At 27.7% G+C, this 20,674-nt stretch overlaps 1 protein-coding gene across 1 annotated transcript in view; it reads right to left on the bottom strand.

The window, feature by feature from the left end:
- The window catches only part of LOC141401725 (uncharacterized), a 476,511-nt gene that overhangs the window by 415,433 nt on the left and 40,404 nt on the right, over positions 1-20,674 (bottom strand). Inside the window, exon 2 of the mRNA XM_073982114.1 lies at positions 12,862-13,374. Within this exon, the coding sequence (XP_073838215.1) occupies positions 12,862-12,913 (52 nt within the window). The 5' untranslated portion in view covers positions 12,914-13,374. The remainder of the gene's footprint in view (positions 1-12,861; positions 13,375-20,674) is intronic.

Below are 20,674 nucleotides of genomic sequence, written 5' to 3'. Positions count from 1 at the left end.
TTAATATTTAATATTTAATATTTAATATTTAATATTTAATATTTAATATTTAATATTTAATATTTAATATTTAATATTTAATATTTAATATTTAATATTTAATATTTAATATTTAATATTTAATATTTAATATTTAATATTTAATATTTAATATTTAATATTTAATATTTAATATTTAATATTTAATATTTAATATTTAATATTTAATATTTAATATTTAATATTTAATATTTAATATTTAATATTTAATATTTAATATTTAATATTTAATATTTAATATTTAATATTTAATATTTAATATTTAATATTTAATATTTAATATTTAATATTTAATATTTAATATTTAATATTTAATATTTAATATTTAATATTTAATATTTAATATTTAATATTTAATATTTAATATTTAATATTTAATATTTAATATTTAATATTTAATATTTAATATTTAATATTTAATATTTAATATTTAATATTTAATATTTAATATTTAATATTTAATATTTAATATTTAATATTTAATATTTAATATTTAATATTTAATATTTAATATTTAATATTTAATATTTAATATTTAATATTTAATATTTAATATTTAATATTTAATATTTAATATTTAATATTTAATATTTAATATTTAATATTTAATATTTAATATTTAATATTTAATATTTAATATTTAATATTTAATATTTAATATTTAATATTTAATATTTAATATTTAATATTTAATATTTAATATTTAATATTTAATATTTAATATTTAATATTTAATATTTAATATTTAATATTTAATATTTAATATTTAATATTTAATATTTAATATTTAATATTTAATATTTAATATTTAATATTTAATATTTAATATTTAATATTTAATATTTAATATTTAATATTTAATATTTAATATTTAATATTTAATATTTAATATTTAATATTTAATATTTAATATTTAATATTTAATATTTAATATTTAATATTTAATATTTAATATTTAATATTTAATATTTAATATTTAATATTTAATATTTAATATTTAATATTTAATATTTAATATTTAATATTTAATATTTAATATTTAATATTTAATATTTAATATTTAATATTTAATATTTAATATTTAATATTTAATATTTAATATTTAATATTTAATATTTAATATTTAATATTTAATATTTAATATTTAATATTTAATATTTAATATTTAATATTTAATATTTAATATTTAATATTTAATATTTAATATTTAATATTTAATATTTAATATTTAATATTTAATATTTAATATTTAATATTTAATATTTAATATTTAATATTTAATATTTAATATTTAATATTTAATATTTAATATTTAATATTTAATATTTAATATTTAATATTTAATATTTAATATTTAATATTTAATATTTAATATTTAATATTTAATATTTAATATTTAATATTTAATATTTAATATTTAATATTTAATATTTAATATTTAATATTTAATATTTAATATTTAATATTTAATATTTAATATTTAATATTTAATATTTAATATTTAATATTTAATATTTAATATTTAATATTTAATATTTAATATTTAATATTTAATATTTAATATTTAATATTTAATATTTAATATTTAATATTTAATATTTAATATTTAATATTTAATATTTAATATTTAATATTTAATATTTAATATTTAATATTTAATATTTAATATTTAATATTTAATATTTAATATTTAATATTTAATATTTAATATTTAATATTTAATATTTAATATTTAATATTTAATATTTAATATTTAATATTTAATATTTAATATTTAATATTTAATATTTAATATTTAATATTTAATATTTAATATTTAATATTTAATATTTAATATTTAATATTTAATATTTAATATTTAATATTTAATATTTAATATTTAATATTTAATATTTAATATTTAATATTTAATATTTAATATTTAATATTTAATATTTAATATTTAATATTTAATATTTAATATTTAATATTTAATATTTAATATTTAATATTTAATATTTAATATTTAATATTTAATATTTAATATTTAATATTTAATATTTAATATTTAATATTTAATATTTAATATTTAATATTTAATATTTAATATTTAATATTTAATATTTAATATTTAATATTTAATATTTAATATTTAATATTTAATATTTAATATTTAATATTTAATATTTAATATTTAATATTTAATATTTAATATTTAATATTTAATATTTAATATTTAATATTTAATATTTAATATTTAATATTTAATATTTAATATTTAATATTTAATATTTAATATTTAATATTTAATATTTAATATTTAATATTTAATATTTTAATATTTAATATTTAATATTTTAAATAATATTTAATATTTAATATTTAATATTTAATATTTAATATTTAATATTTAATATTTAATATTTAATATTTAATATTTAATATTTAATATTTAATATTTAATATTTAATATTTAATATTTAATATTTAATATTTAATATTTAATATTTAATATTTAATATTTAATATTTAATATTTAATATTTAATATTTAATATTTAATATGTAATATTTAATATTTAATATTTAATATTTAATATTTAATATTTAATATTTAATATTTAATATTTAATATTTAATATTTAATATTTAATATTTAATATTTAATATTTAATATTTAATATTTAATATTTAATATTAATATTTAATATTTAATATTTAATATTTAATATTTAATATTTAATATTTAATATTTAATATTTAATATTTAATATTTAATATTTAATATTTAATATTTAATATTTAATATTTAATATTTAATATTAATATTTAATATTTAATATTTAATATTTAATATTTAATATTTAATATTTAATATTTAATATTTAATATTTAATATTTAATATTTAATATTTAATATTTAATATTTAATATTTAATATTTAATATTTAATATTTTAATATTTAATATTTAATATTTAATATTTAATATTTAATATTTAATATTTAATATTTAATATTTAATATTTAATATTTAATATTTAATATTTAATATTTAATATTTAATATTTAATATTTAATATTTAATATTTAATATTTAATATTTAATATTTAATATTTAATAATATTTAATATTTAATATTTAATATTTAATATTTAATATTTAATATTTAATATTTAATATTTAATATTTAATATTTATATTTAATAATTTAATATTTAATATTTAATATTTAATATTTAATATTTAATATTTAATATTTAATATTTAATATTTAATATTTAATATTTAATATTTAATATTTAATATTTAATATTTAATATTTAATATTTAATATTTAATATTTAATATTTAATATTTAATATTTAATATTTAATATTTAATATTTATATTTAATATTTAATATTTAATATTTAATATTTAATATTTAATATTTAATATTTAATATTTAATATTTAATATTTAATATTTAATATTTAATATTTAATATTTAATATTTAATATTTAATATTTAATATTTAATATTTAATATTTAATATTTAATATTTAATATTTAATATTTAATATTTAATATTTAATATTTAATATTTAATATTTAATATTTAATATTTAATATTTAATATTTAATATTTAATATTTAATATTTAATATTTAATATTATATTTATATTTAATATTTAATATTTAATATTTAATATTTAATATTTAATATTTAATATTTAATATTTAATATTTAATATTTAATATTTAATATTTAATATTTAATATTTAATATTTAATATTTAATATTTAATATTTAATATTTAATATTTAATATTTAATATTTAATATTTAATATTTAATATTTAATATTTAATATTTAATATTTAATATTTATATTTAATATTTAATATTTAATATTTAATATTTAATATTTAATATTTTAATATTTAATATTTAATATTTAATATTTAATATTTAATATTTAATATTTAATATTTAATATTTATATTTAATATTTAATATTTAATATTTAATATTTATTTTAATATTTAATATTTAATATTTAATATTTAATATATTAATATTTAATATTTAATATTTAATATTTAATATTTAATATTTAATATTTAATATTTAATATTTAATATTTAATATTTAATATTTATATTTAATATTTAATATTTAATATTTAATATTTAATATTTAATATTTAATATTTAATATTTAATATTTAATATTTAATATTTAATATTTAATATTTAATATTTAATATTTAATATTTAATATTTAATATTTAATATTTAATATTTAATATTTAATATTTAATATTTAATATTTAATATTTAATATTTAATATTTAATATTTAATATTTAATATTTAATATTTAATATTTAATATTTATATATTAATATTTAATATTTAATATTTAATATTTATATTTAATATTTAATATTTAATATTTATATTTAATATTTAAAAAGGAGAGAAGAGAAACGTCTTTTCCGCAGAAAAAAGAGAGAGATGGAAAAGCGGGAGTGTGAACAAATCGAGATGTACAGGAGACAGAATGAAGTCCGAAAATTCTACCAAAGAGTCAAGCATCAAACTAATGGCTTTGGAACTGGCACATCCTCCTGTAGAGACCAGCAAGGTGATCTGGTAACTGATACAGATAGTGTGCTAAGGATATGGAAAGAGCATTTTTACAAACTGTTGGTATCCAATAGCAGCGAAGTCGACGAAGATACCACAGATCCAATCCCAGAAGATGGTATTGAATGTATACCACCCGGCCAAGATGAGGTAAAGACAGCAATAAACCGGCTGAAGAATAATAAGGCAGCAGGAGCTGATGGCCTACCAGCCGAGGTGTTTATAACCGGAGGTGACACGCTGATAAGGTGTATGCATCAGTTAGTTAGCTCTATCTGGCAGGAAGAACGCGTACCCGACGATTGGAACCTGAGCATCCTGTGTCCCGTCCATAAGAAAGGAGATACGACTTTGTGCTCCAACTATAGGGGCATCGCCCTATCGCCTACAAGATCGTGTCAGGGATATTATGCGAACGACTAAAGCCAATGGTCAACGAGATAATTGGACCATACCAATGCGGCTTTAGACCTGGCAAGTCCACCATTGACCAGATATTTACCCTGCGGAAAATCCTGGAGAAGACCCAAGAGATGCAGATCGACACCTACTACCTTTTTGTCGATTATAAAGCAGCCTTCGACAGCCCGTACGTTCAAGGGTATTCCAAGCAATGTCTAAATTTGGTATCCCCGCAAAGCTTTTTCGGCTTTGTAAAATGACTCTAACTGACACAAGATCTTCAGTTAAAATAGGAAAGAACCTCTCCGAAGAGTTTTGTTCCAAAAGAGGTTTCAGGCAAGGAGACAGCCTTTCGTGTGATCTTTTCAACATCCTGCTAGAAAAGGTTGTACGAGAGGCAAACGTCAAAAGAAGTGGCACAATCTACACCAATGGTCACATGTTACTTGCTTATGCTGATGATATAGACATCATGGGCCGATCAGTAAAAGAAGTAACTGATACCTTTATAAAGGTCGAAGGAGAATCTGCTAAAGTGGGTCTGGCGGTAAACGGTGAGAAGACCAAGTTGATGGTGTCGACGCGCAATGCGTCCATTGAGCTCGGACCGACTGTGGAAGTTGGTTCCAATAATATTGAGGTAGTAAAAGACTTCGTCTACCTCGGCACCTCCGTAAACACAACAAACGACATCAGTTGTGAAATAAAAAGAAGAAATGTATTGGCCAACAGATGCTACTTTGGTTTAAGTAAGCAGTTTAAAAACAAAGCCACATCTCGTCAAACAAAAATAACGCTCTACAAAACACTGATACTACCCGTGCTGATGTATGGCTCCGAAGCCTGGGTACTTGCGCAAGCAGATAAGGCAGTGCTTGGTGTGTTTGAGAGAAAAATTCTTCGAAAGATCTACGGAGCGATCTGCGTTGACAGTGAATATCGACGTCGTATGAACCACGAGCTATATCTGCTATACAATGACATCAATATAGTTAAACGTTTCGAGATACAGCGATTGCGTTGGCTAGCCCATATTATAAGAATGAGTGATGATGAACCCGCTAAAAAGGCGTATAAATTCGAGCCACATGGCGATGCACGCAGAATTGGCAGGCCAAAGAATATATGGCGCAAACAAGTGGATGAAGAGATGACAAGGCGCGGTATTCCAAAAAGCGAAGCACGAAACAGAGAGAATTGGAGATCTTTTCTTAGTTCGGTCTATGGAACAAATGTTCTGTAATGGGCCAGCTAAGTAAGTAATGCCTTGTTCAGACTGACGGTAATTCGCTCTCTATTCGTTGTTCGACCCCAAATTAAGATGTAATTACTACATTTCCCATACAAAATTTTGAGAACGAACAACGATTTGTGTACATTGTTCAATTTAAATTACTCTCAGAACGACGATAAAATATGTCCCATCTCTAACAAATGAGAGAATTTATCGAAATAAATTAAATATGACAGGAAAAATAGAAAATTTAAAAATTTATTAAAAACCCAAACATTTTTAGAAAAACTGCAAAATTTGAATGAAAAGTAAACGGTTTAACTAGTAGTATACATTCAAATCATAGCAAATTGTGTCTTCTCTTTCATTGCACTTGCATTTCTTGTCCATCGTTTCAAATTCGCGTATAAATTTAGAAATAAAAATCAAATGCCTGCCGGAAAGTCTGTATACCAAAAAGTTATTTTGGCAGGTCTCTCTCTCTCGTTCATTTTTAAAATAGAAAAATTTGAAAATATACTGAAAACACCAAAATTGTGAGAAAAAATAGAAAACATCAATGAAACTAATATAATTTAATATTAAATAGATATCTGAAAGAAGGACAAATATTTTTTCAGTTCATATGAATTACCTTCACTCATCTTTTGGCTGAAACTTTCTTTAAAATCAGTAAACAAAAACTATGAAAATATGAATTATGTTGCTATGAATTGTGTACCATGTCGTATGAACGGGTTAATTCGTGTACGTAATTATGAGAACGAACGACGTTATTCAAATGCTGGTATGGACATGGCATAAGAATAGGTTTGAATCAAATAAAATTGAAAAATTGTACTACCCATGCAAATATTGCGCAATTTTTTGGTTTAGTTTAGTAAAATGGAACATTCTGATAAATCCTACAACAAATTTGACCCGCTTTATTAGGAACGTGGGTTCAACTCTAAACATGGCAAAGTTAGCAAGAACTTACAGATAAAATCAAGAAATATTCCAACAAAAACGTTTTATAAACTTGCTTTAAATTACTTTTTGATTTCGTTAGATCTCTTCTGAGCTTTGAAAATTGTCTGAAAGCGCAATATTTGCATGGGTAGTACAGTTTTTCAATTTTATTTGATTCAAACCTATTCTGATGATCGCAAAAACTGGACACTTTTTGTATATTTTTTATTATAATTGGGATATTTTCCGAAAATATGGCAACACCGTCAAGTTTTTTCTTGGGAATGTTGGCATAGTATAGGACTCTCAAAAAGTTAATAGTATGGATCTGCAATACGAACACATCAGAAGATTCCTTAACATATAAAAATAAAAAAAAAACAAACCTATTCAGATGATCGCTAGTGTATATTTTATATTTTATACTTTACTAGCAATATGCCCGCTACTTCGTAAGCGGAAAAGGAATAATATACAAATAAACAATATTTAAAGGGAGAACACTGAACATTTTGATGTACTAATTAATACCTTCTCGTATACGTTTTGTTCGAATTTCAAAAAAAGACCTCTACACTTCAACAGCGGCCTACATTTTAAATTCCAGTCCATGTTTTTTAAGACCGGTATGGGTATTTTAAAAATTTTATCCACATTTTCCAACCGAATTTTGGAATTTGTGATATTACCAAATGTAGAAAACCATTATTCAGAAGATGTTATCCTATATAACAGTTAATTTTTGAGGCATTTTATTTTATGCCTTTTTGTCTCAGGATGTAAAAACCTTCTTGTAAAACATTAGCCGCATAGATCTACCTTTTCAAATCAACTTACTATAACGTCTAGAATAGACAACAAAGATAAAAACAATTTTGTTGAAAAGGTACGTTTGATTTTTTTATTTCAGTACATTATTTAGAAACCGAATTCGTGTTAACCTAGAAACAATAGTACATTATTTAGTACAATTTTTAAAATCCAGGACCTTAGCTCAAGTGTTAGAGTTTTAGCTCTACTTGTTCACCCAATGTTAAAGGTATTACATGTAGAAACCTTTCATTCGTTTAAAGCGGATTTAAATAAACATTCTGATCCAATCTCAGCAGTTATCCTCATAACAAATTTCATTTATCGATTCACCCAATACCAGTGCTTCAATATTTAGTATTATTTAATACTACTAGTACACTTATTGTACGACCACCTCTAACAATGAACCTGACAAATCAATAATATATCAGAATTCAACTTCTATACCAAATTTATTGCAATTTTGTACTTTTGCCGCACTAATGATATAATTCTATCTTCATTGCTACACCCAACGTCAAATTTAATAGCATTTAGCAAATTACGTATTTCTCAATGAATCATCCAGCCCTCAGCCTAATTTTAGAATTTGTATGCATTTCAAAAAATCCGTATCTAAACACCAACACAATCCCTCATACAACAATTCCAAATTCCACCTATATCCCATCATGCAACACCAAACTGGTACCAAATTTAGTACTTATAGTATGTATAAGTTTAAAAAATTACTTCCTTTTATCCAAAACTATATCCAAACCGCGATTAAGTATTTTTCGTATACATATGTACATACATACATACATATGTTCCCACAACATCCCTGAAGGGACAAGGGAGACTTCTCTCATATCAATGAGTGCACGCCGATTCATATTGGCTCAATGATATGGGACCTACTTTTTATTGCCGAGTCCGAACGGCGTGTCTTACGACACCACTTTGTAGAGAAGTTTTTCATGGCTTAAATACTCAGGAAATGTCGCGAGCATGAGGGGGAATTTTGCCACCGTTGAAAATTTGATGTTGCTTGGCCTGGGATTCGAACCGCAGACCTTCTGAGTGCAAAGCGGACGTGCTAACCGTTGCACCACGGTGGCCCCCATTTTTCGTATACATTAGTACGAATTTCCAAAACCTCCTCTCTATCTCCACTCTAAACGTCAACTGCTATACTAATACAGAATTTCACAATTTCAGCTCTACCCTTCTACACAATAACAATTTGGATCAAATTCTGTGCCATTTAGTAATTTTCGTACACTTATTGTACGTATATCCACAACCACATCCATATCTCAACCCTACACACCAACAGCGGCTATAATACCAAATTTCCGAATTCCACCTCTATTCATAATACCATTAATACTTTTCGTATGAAAGTACGAATTTCAATAACTATCTCCAACAGTAATTGCGATTTTCAGGATTCCACCTCTATCTGTCCATTCAAATCTAAATTGTACCAAATTTAGTACTATTTATTAATTTTCGTACCCATAATTACGAATTTCCAAAACGTCCTCAATCTCACATTCCAACAGTATCCTTAACTCGAAATTTCAGGATTCCAGCTCTAATCGTTCACCCAAATAAAAATTGTACCAAATTTAGTACCATTTAGTACTTTCCGTATCCATAAGTACAAATGTCCAAAATGTACCAAACTTAGACCCATTTAGTACTTTCCGTACCCATAAGTACGAATTTCCGAAACTACCTCAATCCTTCACTCCATAAGTAATCTTAATTCCAAATTTCAGCATTCCAGCTCTATCCGTCAACCTAAATTTAAATTGTACCATATTTAGTACCATTTAGTACTTTCCGTACCCATAAGTACGAATTTCAAAGACTAAGTCAATCCTACAGTCCAACAGTAATCTTAATTCCAAATTTCAGGATCCCAGCTCTATTCGTTCCCCCAAATCCAAATTGTACCAAATTTAGTACTTTCCGTACCCATAAGTACGAATTTCCGAAACTACCTCAATCCTACACTCCATAAGTAATCTTAATTCCAAATTACAGGATTCCACCTCTATCCGTCCACCTAAATTTAAATTGTACCATATTTAGTACCATTTAGTACTTTCCGTACCCATAGGTATGAATTTCCAAAACTACCTCAATCCTACACTCCATCAGTAACCTTAATTCGAAATTTCACGATTCCAACTCTATCCGTTCAACTAAATTTAAATTGTACCAAATTTAGTACCATTTAGTACATTCCATAAGTACGAATTTCCACGACTAACTCAATCCTACACTCCAAAAGCAATTAAGTTCCAAATTTCAGGATTCCAGCTCTTTCCGTTCACCCAAATCCAATTTGTACCAAATTTAGTACCGTTTACTACTTTTCGTACCCATAAGTAAGAATTTCCAAAACTACCTCATTCCTTCACTCCATCAGTAATCTTAATTCCAAATTTCAGGTTTCCATGACTATCTAAATCCAAATTGTACCAAATTTGGTACCATTTAGTACTTTTCGTACACATAAGTATGAATTTTCAATACTACCCCATATCTCATTCGTACACTTCAACGGTAATCTAAATTCCAAATTTCAGGTTTTCAGCTCTATCCGTTCACCCAAATCCAAATTGTACCAAATTTAGTACCATTTAGTACTACTCGTACGAACTTCCAAAATCATTTCCTTATATCAACACCACTTCCCAACCTTGATTTCCATACCAAATATGAAGATTGTAGCTATATCCGCTCAAAATATACAATTGGTACCAAATTTAGTAACTTTTCGTACACTTATAAGTCGAATTTCCAAAAACCCTTTGGTACATCTTTCTAAATCTCCATCAGTTACTCTAATTCCAAATTTCAGAATTCTAGCGCTTCTCGTTTACATAATACAAAGGGTACCATATTTAGTACCTTTTAGTACTTTTCGTACCCTTCTAGGTCGAACTCACTCACTCACTAAGCTCTTTTATATTTATAGATATTTTGTATTTTATATTTTATGTTTTATATTTCGTATTTTATATTTCATATGTTACATTTTTTTATGCTTTTAGTTTGTAATCATCTCTTTTCACACTTGCCAGTCATGTTTATAATATTAACTTATATCATGTTTTTCTTCTTCTTTAAATCGTTCTTCCAATTGTAGATTTTTTCTCAGAGGATGATGATCAGAATTTAGTATCGATTTTATTTTGAGTTGTGATTATTTGATGTTAATGATGACGCTAATGATCAACACCTTTACGCGAGCAAGAAACAAACTAAATGCATGATAGACAGAATTAAAAATGTGTACTGACCACCATGATTCGATGGACACCATTTCCAAAGCACAATTTTGTTTTCAAATGTTGTTACAACGTGACGTAAAGAGTGATAGACACCAATGAACAGCCCTGATCGATCGCCTTATCTGTCGGTGTCCTAGTCTTAGGACAAATGACACAGGCTTTTTAGTGTCAATGGCATTGTATATTTTTCCTACTTCTCTTCTATAGGATCGCGAACCTGTTAAAATATTAAGTTAAAAGGCTATAGGTCTGGTCTTTTTGATCATTTTCGCTCGATTAATTTCATCTTCATCCTTACTCGTCGATTGATTTCTATTCTACCTTCGTTCCAATTTCCTTGTCTTATGTCTTTTAAGGACAGAATACTCTGGTCTCCGAGTGAACTAGTTGTCTACAACAATGCAGTGATGGGCATCCTATAACCTAACCTTGCCAATAGTGTAATTTTAAGGTTTCTTTGTCCAGACTATGACGTATGTATGTACGTAAGAAATTATTTTTTTTTCTTGCAGCTATTCCAATTTTCCTTTGGGTTACCCTTTTTAAAGTTTATTGACCCTAACAACAATTAAATAAATAATGATCACACCCCTGAGAAATGGTGTAAACATATGTTAACAATTTTATTTGAATTTATTGTGACTTAAATTGTCAGATATGTGACAATATCCTACCAAAACATACCTACCATACATACAATGTATTTAAGGTGGAATGAGTGAGACTCTGTCAATGTTACCCAAGGCGTTAGCCATTCAAAGCTAACTAGCCTCTGAGAGCTGATGGTGGTCTTTTCAGTTTCTTCAAAAATTTTCTTCACATAATCGGCTTTAAATATTCTTTTGATTGTTTTACTTTTTCTTCTTCTGATCATCATCATTACTGTGTTTACTTTATGACAGCCATATTATAGGGATGCTTTGTCGATTGTTGGCCATCATCGGAATGGATACCCCGACTCCATGGTGTTTGCTTGGAGTTTGGTGGTTGGTGGTGTTATGTTTGCAACCAAAAAACAAGACGGACATATTTTGTCTTTTATTTTTAGAAAGGCTCATTGAAATCGATTAACTTGGATTTTTATGTGTCTGTTACAGGCATTTTGTCACATTTGTTATTATTCGATGTCGATGTTGTTTTTTTTTTTTTGGACTTTTTAAAATTAAATTTATGCGGTAATTAAATATCGAAAATATAGTCTATCCCAACTGTAGGAGGAATGCTGCCGATTTTTATTTTTATGTGTGCTTGGAATGGAGGAGACAAATGAGTGGGTTACATTTTAATGGGTTTAGGTAAGTTTGTTAGGATTCATATTTTTAGCTTTAAATTTATGTTGAAGTTGCACTGCGGGGTTTGTTATCTTATTAATTACATAAAATAATACCAATACTAATATAAATTGAATTTGGATTTTATAAAAAAAGCCACAGATGATTTTTAATGTTTTCTATTTACCCATAACTGTAAAAATTATTAATAAATATTTATATTTTGAAAATTCCTCGAAAAAACTCACCTTGTGTTTCATTGTTATTTTGAATCTTGCACAGCTTTTTGAACAGCAACATTTTGAATGATGATTTCTTGGTATTTCTCTCTGTATCTCCTAACACGCTTTAAATTATTAATTCGTTTGTTTTAATTTATTTCACTTTTTTAAATACCACATTAACACTTCTGTGTTTTTGAAATATTTTTATAATTTAAAACTAAATCATAACACATAACCCGCACCGTAATTAATCGATCGATAACGTAGCGTAAAATTTCATTCAGTTGTTTTACAACACTTCATCGCTACGTCACTAATTTATTCCTCTTTATCTAATACACGTGCTGACTGACTTTACGCTTCACACTTTTTGTTATCTTTTTTATTTAAATGGTTATGTTTAATAATTTAGAACGGAATGTTAATCCAATCAGTTTTGATACTTAATATGAATTCGAATTTTTTAATTCAAAAATAAATTATTAATAGTTAGTTGTTGATGGAGTTAGCAGCAATATTTAGGATTTTTTACATAATCTGAAATAAAAGAAATAAAAAATAGGATAAATTGAAATGTACATACATAATTATTTATTTAAATAACAAATAAGAAAAACCGCCACGAACTATATTGAAGTAAATATGAACAATTAGTAACTACTAAAGGCATGCGTACATAAGCTGCCTTGCCTGCTTACCTTGCTTACTTCTGATAAAAGAATAAAAAAGAAAAGGGCAACCCAGTTCGAAATTTCCTCGGCCTTCTTTATTCTTTTATTTTTATTATGTCAAAAATGAAGCAGGAAAGCAAGGCAATCAGGCAGAGCAGCTTATGTACGCAGGCCTTTAGCTCTTCATCTACATTAAGTCTAATTTCTTGGAGGAGAATAATATTTAAACTGATTATAATCACTTTATACTGAAAATTCTCTGTGTGGAGACCTATACCCACAAATTTCTGGTGGAATGTTTTATACAACCAACGAAATTTCAGTCATTTCTTTGAGATATTGAGGCCACAAACTTCAAAATAACGGAAATCGGAAGGTACCTCCTATGAGGGCTATATGAAGACGTTGACCTATAAAGACAAATTTCAGATGGAATGTTATATTCCCCAACTAGAACTAAATACCAAATTTCAGCCATTTTGGTGGGATATTGAGGCCGCAGGCTTCAAAATACCGAACATCGGAAGGTACCATTCTATGGGGGCTATAAGGAGGCGTGAACATATATCGACAAATCAGGTGGACATTTTTTCATTTCGAGGGGACATTGAAGCTAAATCATTCAAATTACTGAAAATCGGGAGGTACAGGAAAGTTGTATACCCCCAACGAGGACGAAATACCAAATCTCAGCCATTTCGGTTGGATATTGTGGCTAAAACTTTGAAAATACCGAAAATCGGGAGGAACCGTTCTATGAAGGCTATAATGAAGATCTGGACCTATACTGCAAAATGTTCAGGTCGGAAATCGGAAGGTACCATATGAAGGTATGGGCCTATACCGACAAATATATAAATGGAAACTAGATACCAAATTTCATCCACTTCGGTTTTATACTGAATACTGAAAATCGTAATCGATGACCGATATAGCCTATTTTCAATACCAAAGATCCTAAGAGTAATAGAAACTTCTGTACAAAATCTGTATCTTGATTTGAACAGACGGACGGACCGACGGACATGGCTATTTATATAGCAAATTTCTGACTGAAAGTTCACGGTGCTCTTGAAACAATTTTAAATGGAAGGTGCTTACACCTCGGAAGTTTTTGCGGATTCTGAAACTACAATGTTCATACATGAGAACAATCAAAAAACAAAAAAAAATCGCCGGAGCGCTTTTTAAATAAATCGCGATTTAAGTTGACATTTTTAGGGGTTGTTTAGGTTTTCGCGATTTTGCTTAGAAACCGCATTTACTATCAAAATGGGTCTAAAACAAATATTGTAGCTATGAAAATTCTCTACAAGATCGACTTTTATGGTATTTTCGTAGTTTTTACCATCTTTGAGATATAGAAGTTCCAATTGGGACAATGCACTGACTGTATCGCCCCCTTATAAAACAATGTCATGTAGGGTGCGCCTTAACTAACTTTTGATGAAAATCGCTTACACAGGGAAAGTTTTTGTGAATTCTAAATGTGCAGTGTTCATAGATGAGAAAAATCCAAAAACAAGAAAAAATCGCTGTAGGGATTTTTAAATAAATCGCGGTCAAAATTCACATTTTTAGGTGTTTTTTAGGTTTTTACGATTTTGCTTGAAAACCGCAAGTCCAATCGAAATGGAGCTAAAGAAAATGTTGTAGCTGTCAAAATTCTCTAGCGGATTGACTTTATCATTGGTTCCCAGCTTGTACCATTTTTGAGATAAGGAGGCTCAGTTTACATTTTTAGTTTTTTTTTTTGTTAGGGTTTCGCGTATTTGCTTGAATACGGTAAGTCGTATCGACATGTGACCTGAGAAAATCTTAAAGCTGTGAAAATTCTCTACAAGACTGGCTTAAGTAACTTATCCTTAGTTGTAAAATTTTTTTAGATATATAAGTTTAAGTTGGGAATTTGCAGTCATGACATTGTTTTATAAGGGGGCGATACAGAATTGAATTGATTTTGAATAGTCCCAATTTGAACTTCTATATCTCAAAAACGGTAAAACCGACGAGAACATCATAAAGGCCAATCTTGTAGAGAATTTTCAAATCTACAACATTTGTTTTAGTCCCATTTTGATAGAAAATTTGGTTTCTAAGCAAAACCGCGAAAACCTAAACAACCCCTAAAAATTTCAACTTAAATCGCGATTTATTTAAAAAGCGCTCCGGCGATTTTTTTTGTTTTTTGATTGTTCTCATCTATAAACATTGTAGTTTCAGAATCCGCAAAAATTTCCGAGGTGTAAGCACCTTCCATTTAAAATTGTTTCAACAGCACCGTGAGTTGTATACCCCCAACGGGGACGAAATACCAAATCTCAGCCATTTCGGTTGGATATTGAGGCTAAAACATTGAAAATACCGAAAATCGGGGGGAACCGTTCTATGAAGGCTATATGAAGATCTGGACCTATACCGAAAATTTTCAGGTTGAAAGCTTTATAGCGCCAACGAAGACTAACTACCAAATTTCAGCCGTTTCGGTGGGATATTGAGGCTAAAACTTTGGGCCTATACATGCAGAAAAATATATATGTTAGAAATATGTTTGGATTCAAACAAATATTTGTTTGGGACTGGTTGCAAACAAATATATGTTTGCAAAATTTTTTAATATATCTAAATTTTATTTGTTTGGGTACCAGCATATTTTCTATGTTAGAACATATTTTTTATGGGTGGAGAGAGGATTTTTGTCAAAGAGAGTAACAAGAGGGCTCTCGCGGCTGCGGAATGCTGTTTTATAATAAAGATCTGTGTGTATGGTATAATAGGAGACGCAAAAGCTTTGGTGGTGTGTATGCGGCCAAACAGGTGTGTTTCATGCTTTGTTGTTGGTAACTAACGTTGCAAGCGAAGAGGAAAAGAAAACAAGTAAAAAAGTATCAGTCGGCTTTGCCGACAGAGATATACCCTCAGCATATCTGAATTTAAACTTTCATCTACGGTCAGATCGAATGTATTTAGGGCCTTTTCGGAATTTTGTAGCCCTTTTTGAACATTTGAACTTGCAGACAAAAATGTGGATTAGGATTAAAGGTGTTGCGGATGTCCATTATGGAAGTGGATCTTATTATGGGAGTTATATCTTTTCGATAGATATTGCGCCCACTAGTCATTTCAGTGGGTCATCGTATAACTTTTGGACCAGTATATCCAGAAGCATACACTTGTTCACGCAAAACATAATATCGCTGTAAACAGGACCACAACGAACAGCATCGGTATACATTTCCAAAGGATCCTCGAACAGACCCTAAACTGCACTAAGACACAAATATTTAACTTTTGTGGGGAGGTACCCTAAGGGCCATTTTAGAAGATAAACTAAATTTGGGCAAAATATTAGGATATCCAAAGTTTGGGCCAAATTGGTTGCCAGTTCAAAAGATATCGTGCATACCATTTTAGTGACATTATTTAAATATTGGGGGGAAGAACCGGAAGATATGGACCGGTACTGCCCATTTTCGAATTGAAACTAAGTTTGGACAAAATATGACGAAGGCCAAATTTTGGACCAATCGGTTGATCAGTTCGTGCTCTCCAGCCACTTCTTGCTGTTTTCTCAAGAAGTGTTTACTTGCCCTAGAAAAAATGTTTACCGTCGTAATTGAGGCAGCGAATGCAAGTAGCTTCAACAAAAATCAAAGTGATTCGATATCAGGCCTTAAAGTGAACATATCCCAAATTTTGTGTGGGAGGTACCGGATGGAGTGGGCAAATATAGTCCATATTTGAACCTGATTTATATCTGGTAGATATATTAGGATGTGTAAAGTATGGACCAATTCGGCCAATCCCTTCAAGAGTTACCGTACAAACAATTTTTCCGAACATTTTTAAAGTTTTGTGGGGGAGGTTCCTAAAGGAGTGGACCGATATGGCTTATCTTCGAACTTAAACTATGTTTGGACAAAATATTACTAAGGCCAAATTTTGGACCGAATCGGCAGATCCATTCTAGAGTTATCTTGCGTTCCAACCACCTCACACTGTGTCATAGGTGTTTTTTGCAACGTTCATGCTATTTTCTCAGGAAGTATGGACTTGCCGCTAATGAAACTTGTACCGTCGTATGGGGGGGCAGTGAATACAAGTTGCTAAAACAAAAATCAAAGCGTTTAGAGAGATGGCCATAAACTGAACTTTTCCGAAATTTTGTGTTGGAGGTACCCAAAGGAGTGGACCGATTGAGTCCATATTGAAACCTTATCTAAATCTGGTGCAAGTTTCACGATATGCAAAGTATGGACAAAATCGGTTTCTGCCTTCATGGGTTATCGTGCGCACAAATTTTATGAACATTTTCGAACTTTTGTGTGGGAGGTACCGGAAGGAGTGGACCGATATAGCCCATCTTCGAACTTAAACTAAGTTTGGGCAAAATATTACGAAAGCCAAAATTTGAACCGAATCGGTTCATACCTTCTAGAGTTATCGTGCGATCCAGACGGACAGATGGACGGACTCCAAATTGTCTGAAACACATTTCGTCCAAACATACTTGGAGTCTAAAACCATTATTTCGATGAGGCACATTTTGCCCGTATGAAAGTGTATATGGCGAAAAACCAAAATTCCTTTGCAATTCCATTTGAAAAAAATTCAAAAAATTTTTCCAAGCACATCTTAAATTTTTGGTATAGACGTTAAGGAAAAAATTCTGATTTAAAATCTGTTCGCGTTCACAAAATTGGACGATGCCCGCAAAAGTTATAGCGGTTTTTATAAAGAAAAATATATTTAAAAATATCTTATTTGTTGTTATGAGAAAATTTATGCATAAATCGTTAACGGCACTCCATATCTATTCGTAGATGTTTAAATATTTATAAAATTTATTATTAATTTCGCGGAAAATCAACAAATAATAAAAAAATTTTGAAGTAAATACAAATTATCCTGTCCCAGAGTTCGTACGAACCCTCAAAAAATAAATTAAAAAATATATGCGGAATCTAGACAATGCGTAGAAAAACACGATACCAAATTTATTGAGATTGGGTACATCAATTGCATATTATAGCAACAACAAAATAGAAAAACTTATTGTTGGAAAATATTGTTGCAAATATATTTTTTGGTTTGATTCGAAAATTTAGAAAAAGTATTTGGGAGTTCTCCAGCTATTTTGCTAAAATCCCATACAATAATTAATGTGTACTGCTAAAACTTCATCAAGAAATATGGTTTACCATCGTGATAGCTTATTTGCTTACTGTTATAACTTATAAGGATAGGGAATTAAGAGTAATATTGAAATTACAATCATTCAACAAAGCCTATTATTCGCGAATTAGTTAAAATCAGTTGATGCGCATCCGTTTTTGGATACAGCAAGTCAATCTTTTTCAATATTTATGCATATTTCGATGTCTCACTCAGCGGCCAAAGTGTGCCGCCAGTTGCATCACACAATGCAAAAAACCTTAAAGTGGGTAAAAGTCGCACAATGTGCATACGATTTTGATGTGCATCCGGTTTCAGTAGCACCCATCAAAAATACGTCAATATACTCATATTTCAAGTAGATTCTTCAAGAACCGCGGATGTGCCTCCACATTCTATTTTGAGTAAAATACCCATATTGCTCGCGTATATCTGTAATTTATGACACGCGTTTTCGCAATTATAATCGCGTATAAAGGATTCCATTTACGTAAAAATTTTTAATAAAAATTGCGATTATGTATGCGGATTTGTCAAAATATATTTTTGCTGATTTTCCTATTTTCAAGGTATCTATATCCGCGGTTTTAGTGGACGGATTCGATCGCGGAAGAGGTCATTACATCCGTTGCGTAAAAAAACTAAATTCACGCGTGGTTCAAAGGAAATTCAATGACACTTGTAAATTTTACACGCAAAAAAATAGGTTTTTTAAGAAAATCCACGCATCAAATTTTGGTCTTTAGACTCCAATTACTAGGATGCTGTATGAAGCACACTCATGAGATATACATTAAACGATGTAAAATCACGAGCTCTATAATTCTATTATGAGTTTTGAATATTATCTTGTTGCGCATCCGGGTTATTAAAACAATTCAAAAAACCCCGGCTTCAAAATGTCAGCATCAATTTTAGGTGGATGCAGTGGATATATCAAAAAATCATAACTAGTATTATGTTGTCCATGCAGTATTCTGACATTCTTTCTTTGGGCCATAGGTCTATAAAATGTATGGTTAAGCCAGAAATTGGAAGGGAGCATAAAAAACTTGTTTGCTTCAACCCATTTTTACCCATTTTTATACCCTCCACCATATGGAGGGTATAATTAAATTTGTCATTCCGTTTGTAACACATCGAAATATTCATCGGAGACCCTATAAAGTATATATATTATTGATCAGCATAAAATTCTATGTCGATTTAACCATGTCCGTCTGTCCTTCCGTCCGTCAGTCCCTCCGTCTGTCTGTTGAAATCAAGATACAGCTCGCAATTTTAAAGATAGAGAGTCAATATTTGGTACAGAAGTTTTTATTACTTGCAGGATGTTTGGTTTTGAAAATGGGATATATCGGTCCACGTTTTGATATAGCCCCCATAGAACGGTACCTCCCGAATTTCCGTATTTTTAAGGTTTTAGCTTCATTATCCTACCAAAATGGCTGAAATTTGGTACGTAGTCTTCTTTACGGGGTATAAAACTTTCCCCCAGAATTTTGTCGGTATCGGTCCACACCTTCATATAGCCCCCATAGAACGGTACCTCCCGATTTTCGGTATTTTGAAGGTTTCAGCTTCATTATCACACCGAAATGGCTGAAATTTGGTACTTAGTCTACGTTGGTGGTATCAAAGTTTCCCCCAGAACTTTTTCGGTATCGGTCCATACCTTCATATAGCCCCCATAGAACGGTACCTCCCGATTTTCGGTATTTTGAAGGTTTTAGCTTCATTATCACACCGAAATGGCTGAAATTTGGTACTTAGTCTACATTGGTGGTACAAAACTTTCCCCCAGAGTTTTGTCGGTATCGGTCCATGCCTTCATATAGCCCCCATAGAACGGTACCTCCCGATTTTCGATATTTTTAAGGTTTTAGCTTCATTGTCCTACCAAAAATGGCTGAAATTTGGTACGTAGTCTTCTTTAAGGGTATAAAACTTTCCCCCAGAATTTTGTCGGTATCGGTCCACACCTTCATATA

This window comes from Musca autumnalis, unplaced genomic scaffold (genome assembly GCF_047663935.1).
Source record: "Musca autumnalis isolate F117 unplaced genomic scaffold, ASM4766393v1 scaffold_4, whole genome shotgun sequence".
NCBI classification, from domain to species: domain Eukaryota; kingdom Metazoa; phylum Arthropoda; class Insecta; order Diptera; family Muscidae; genus Musca; species Musca autumnalis.
This window is presented reverse-complemented; position numbering and strand designations above follow the sequence as displayed.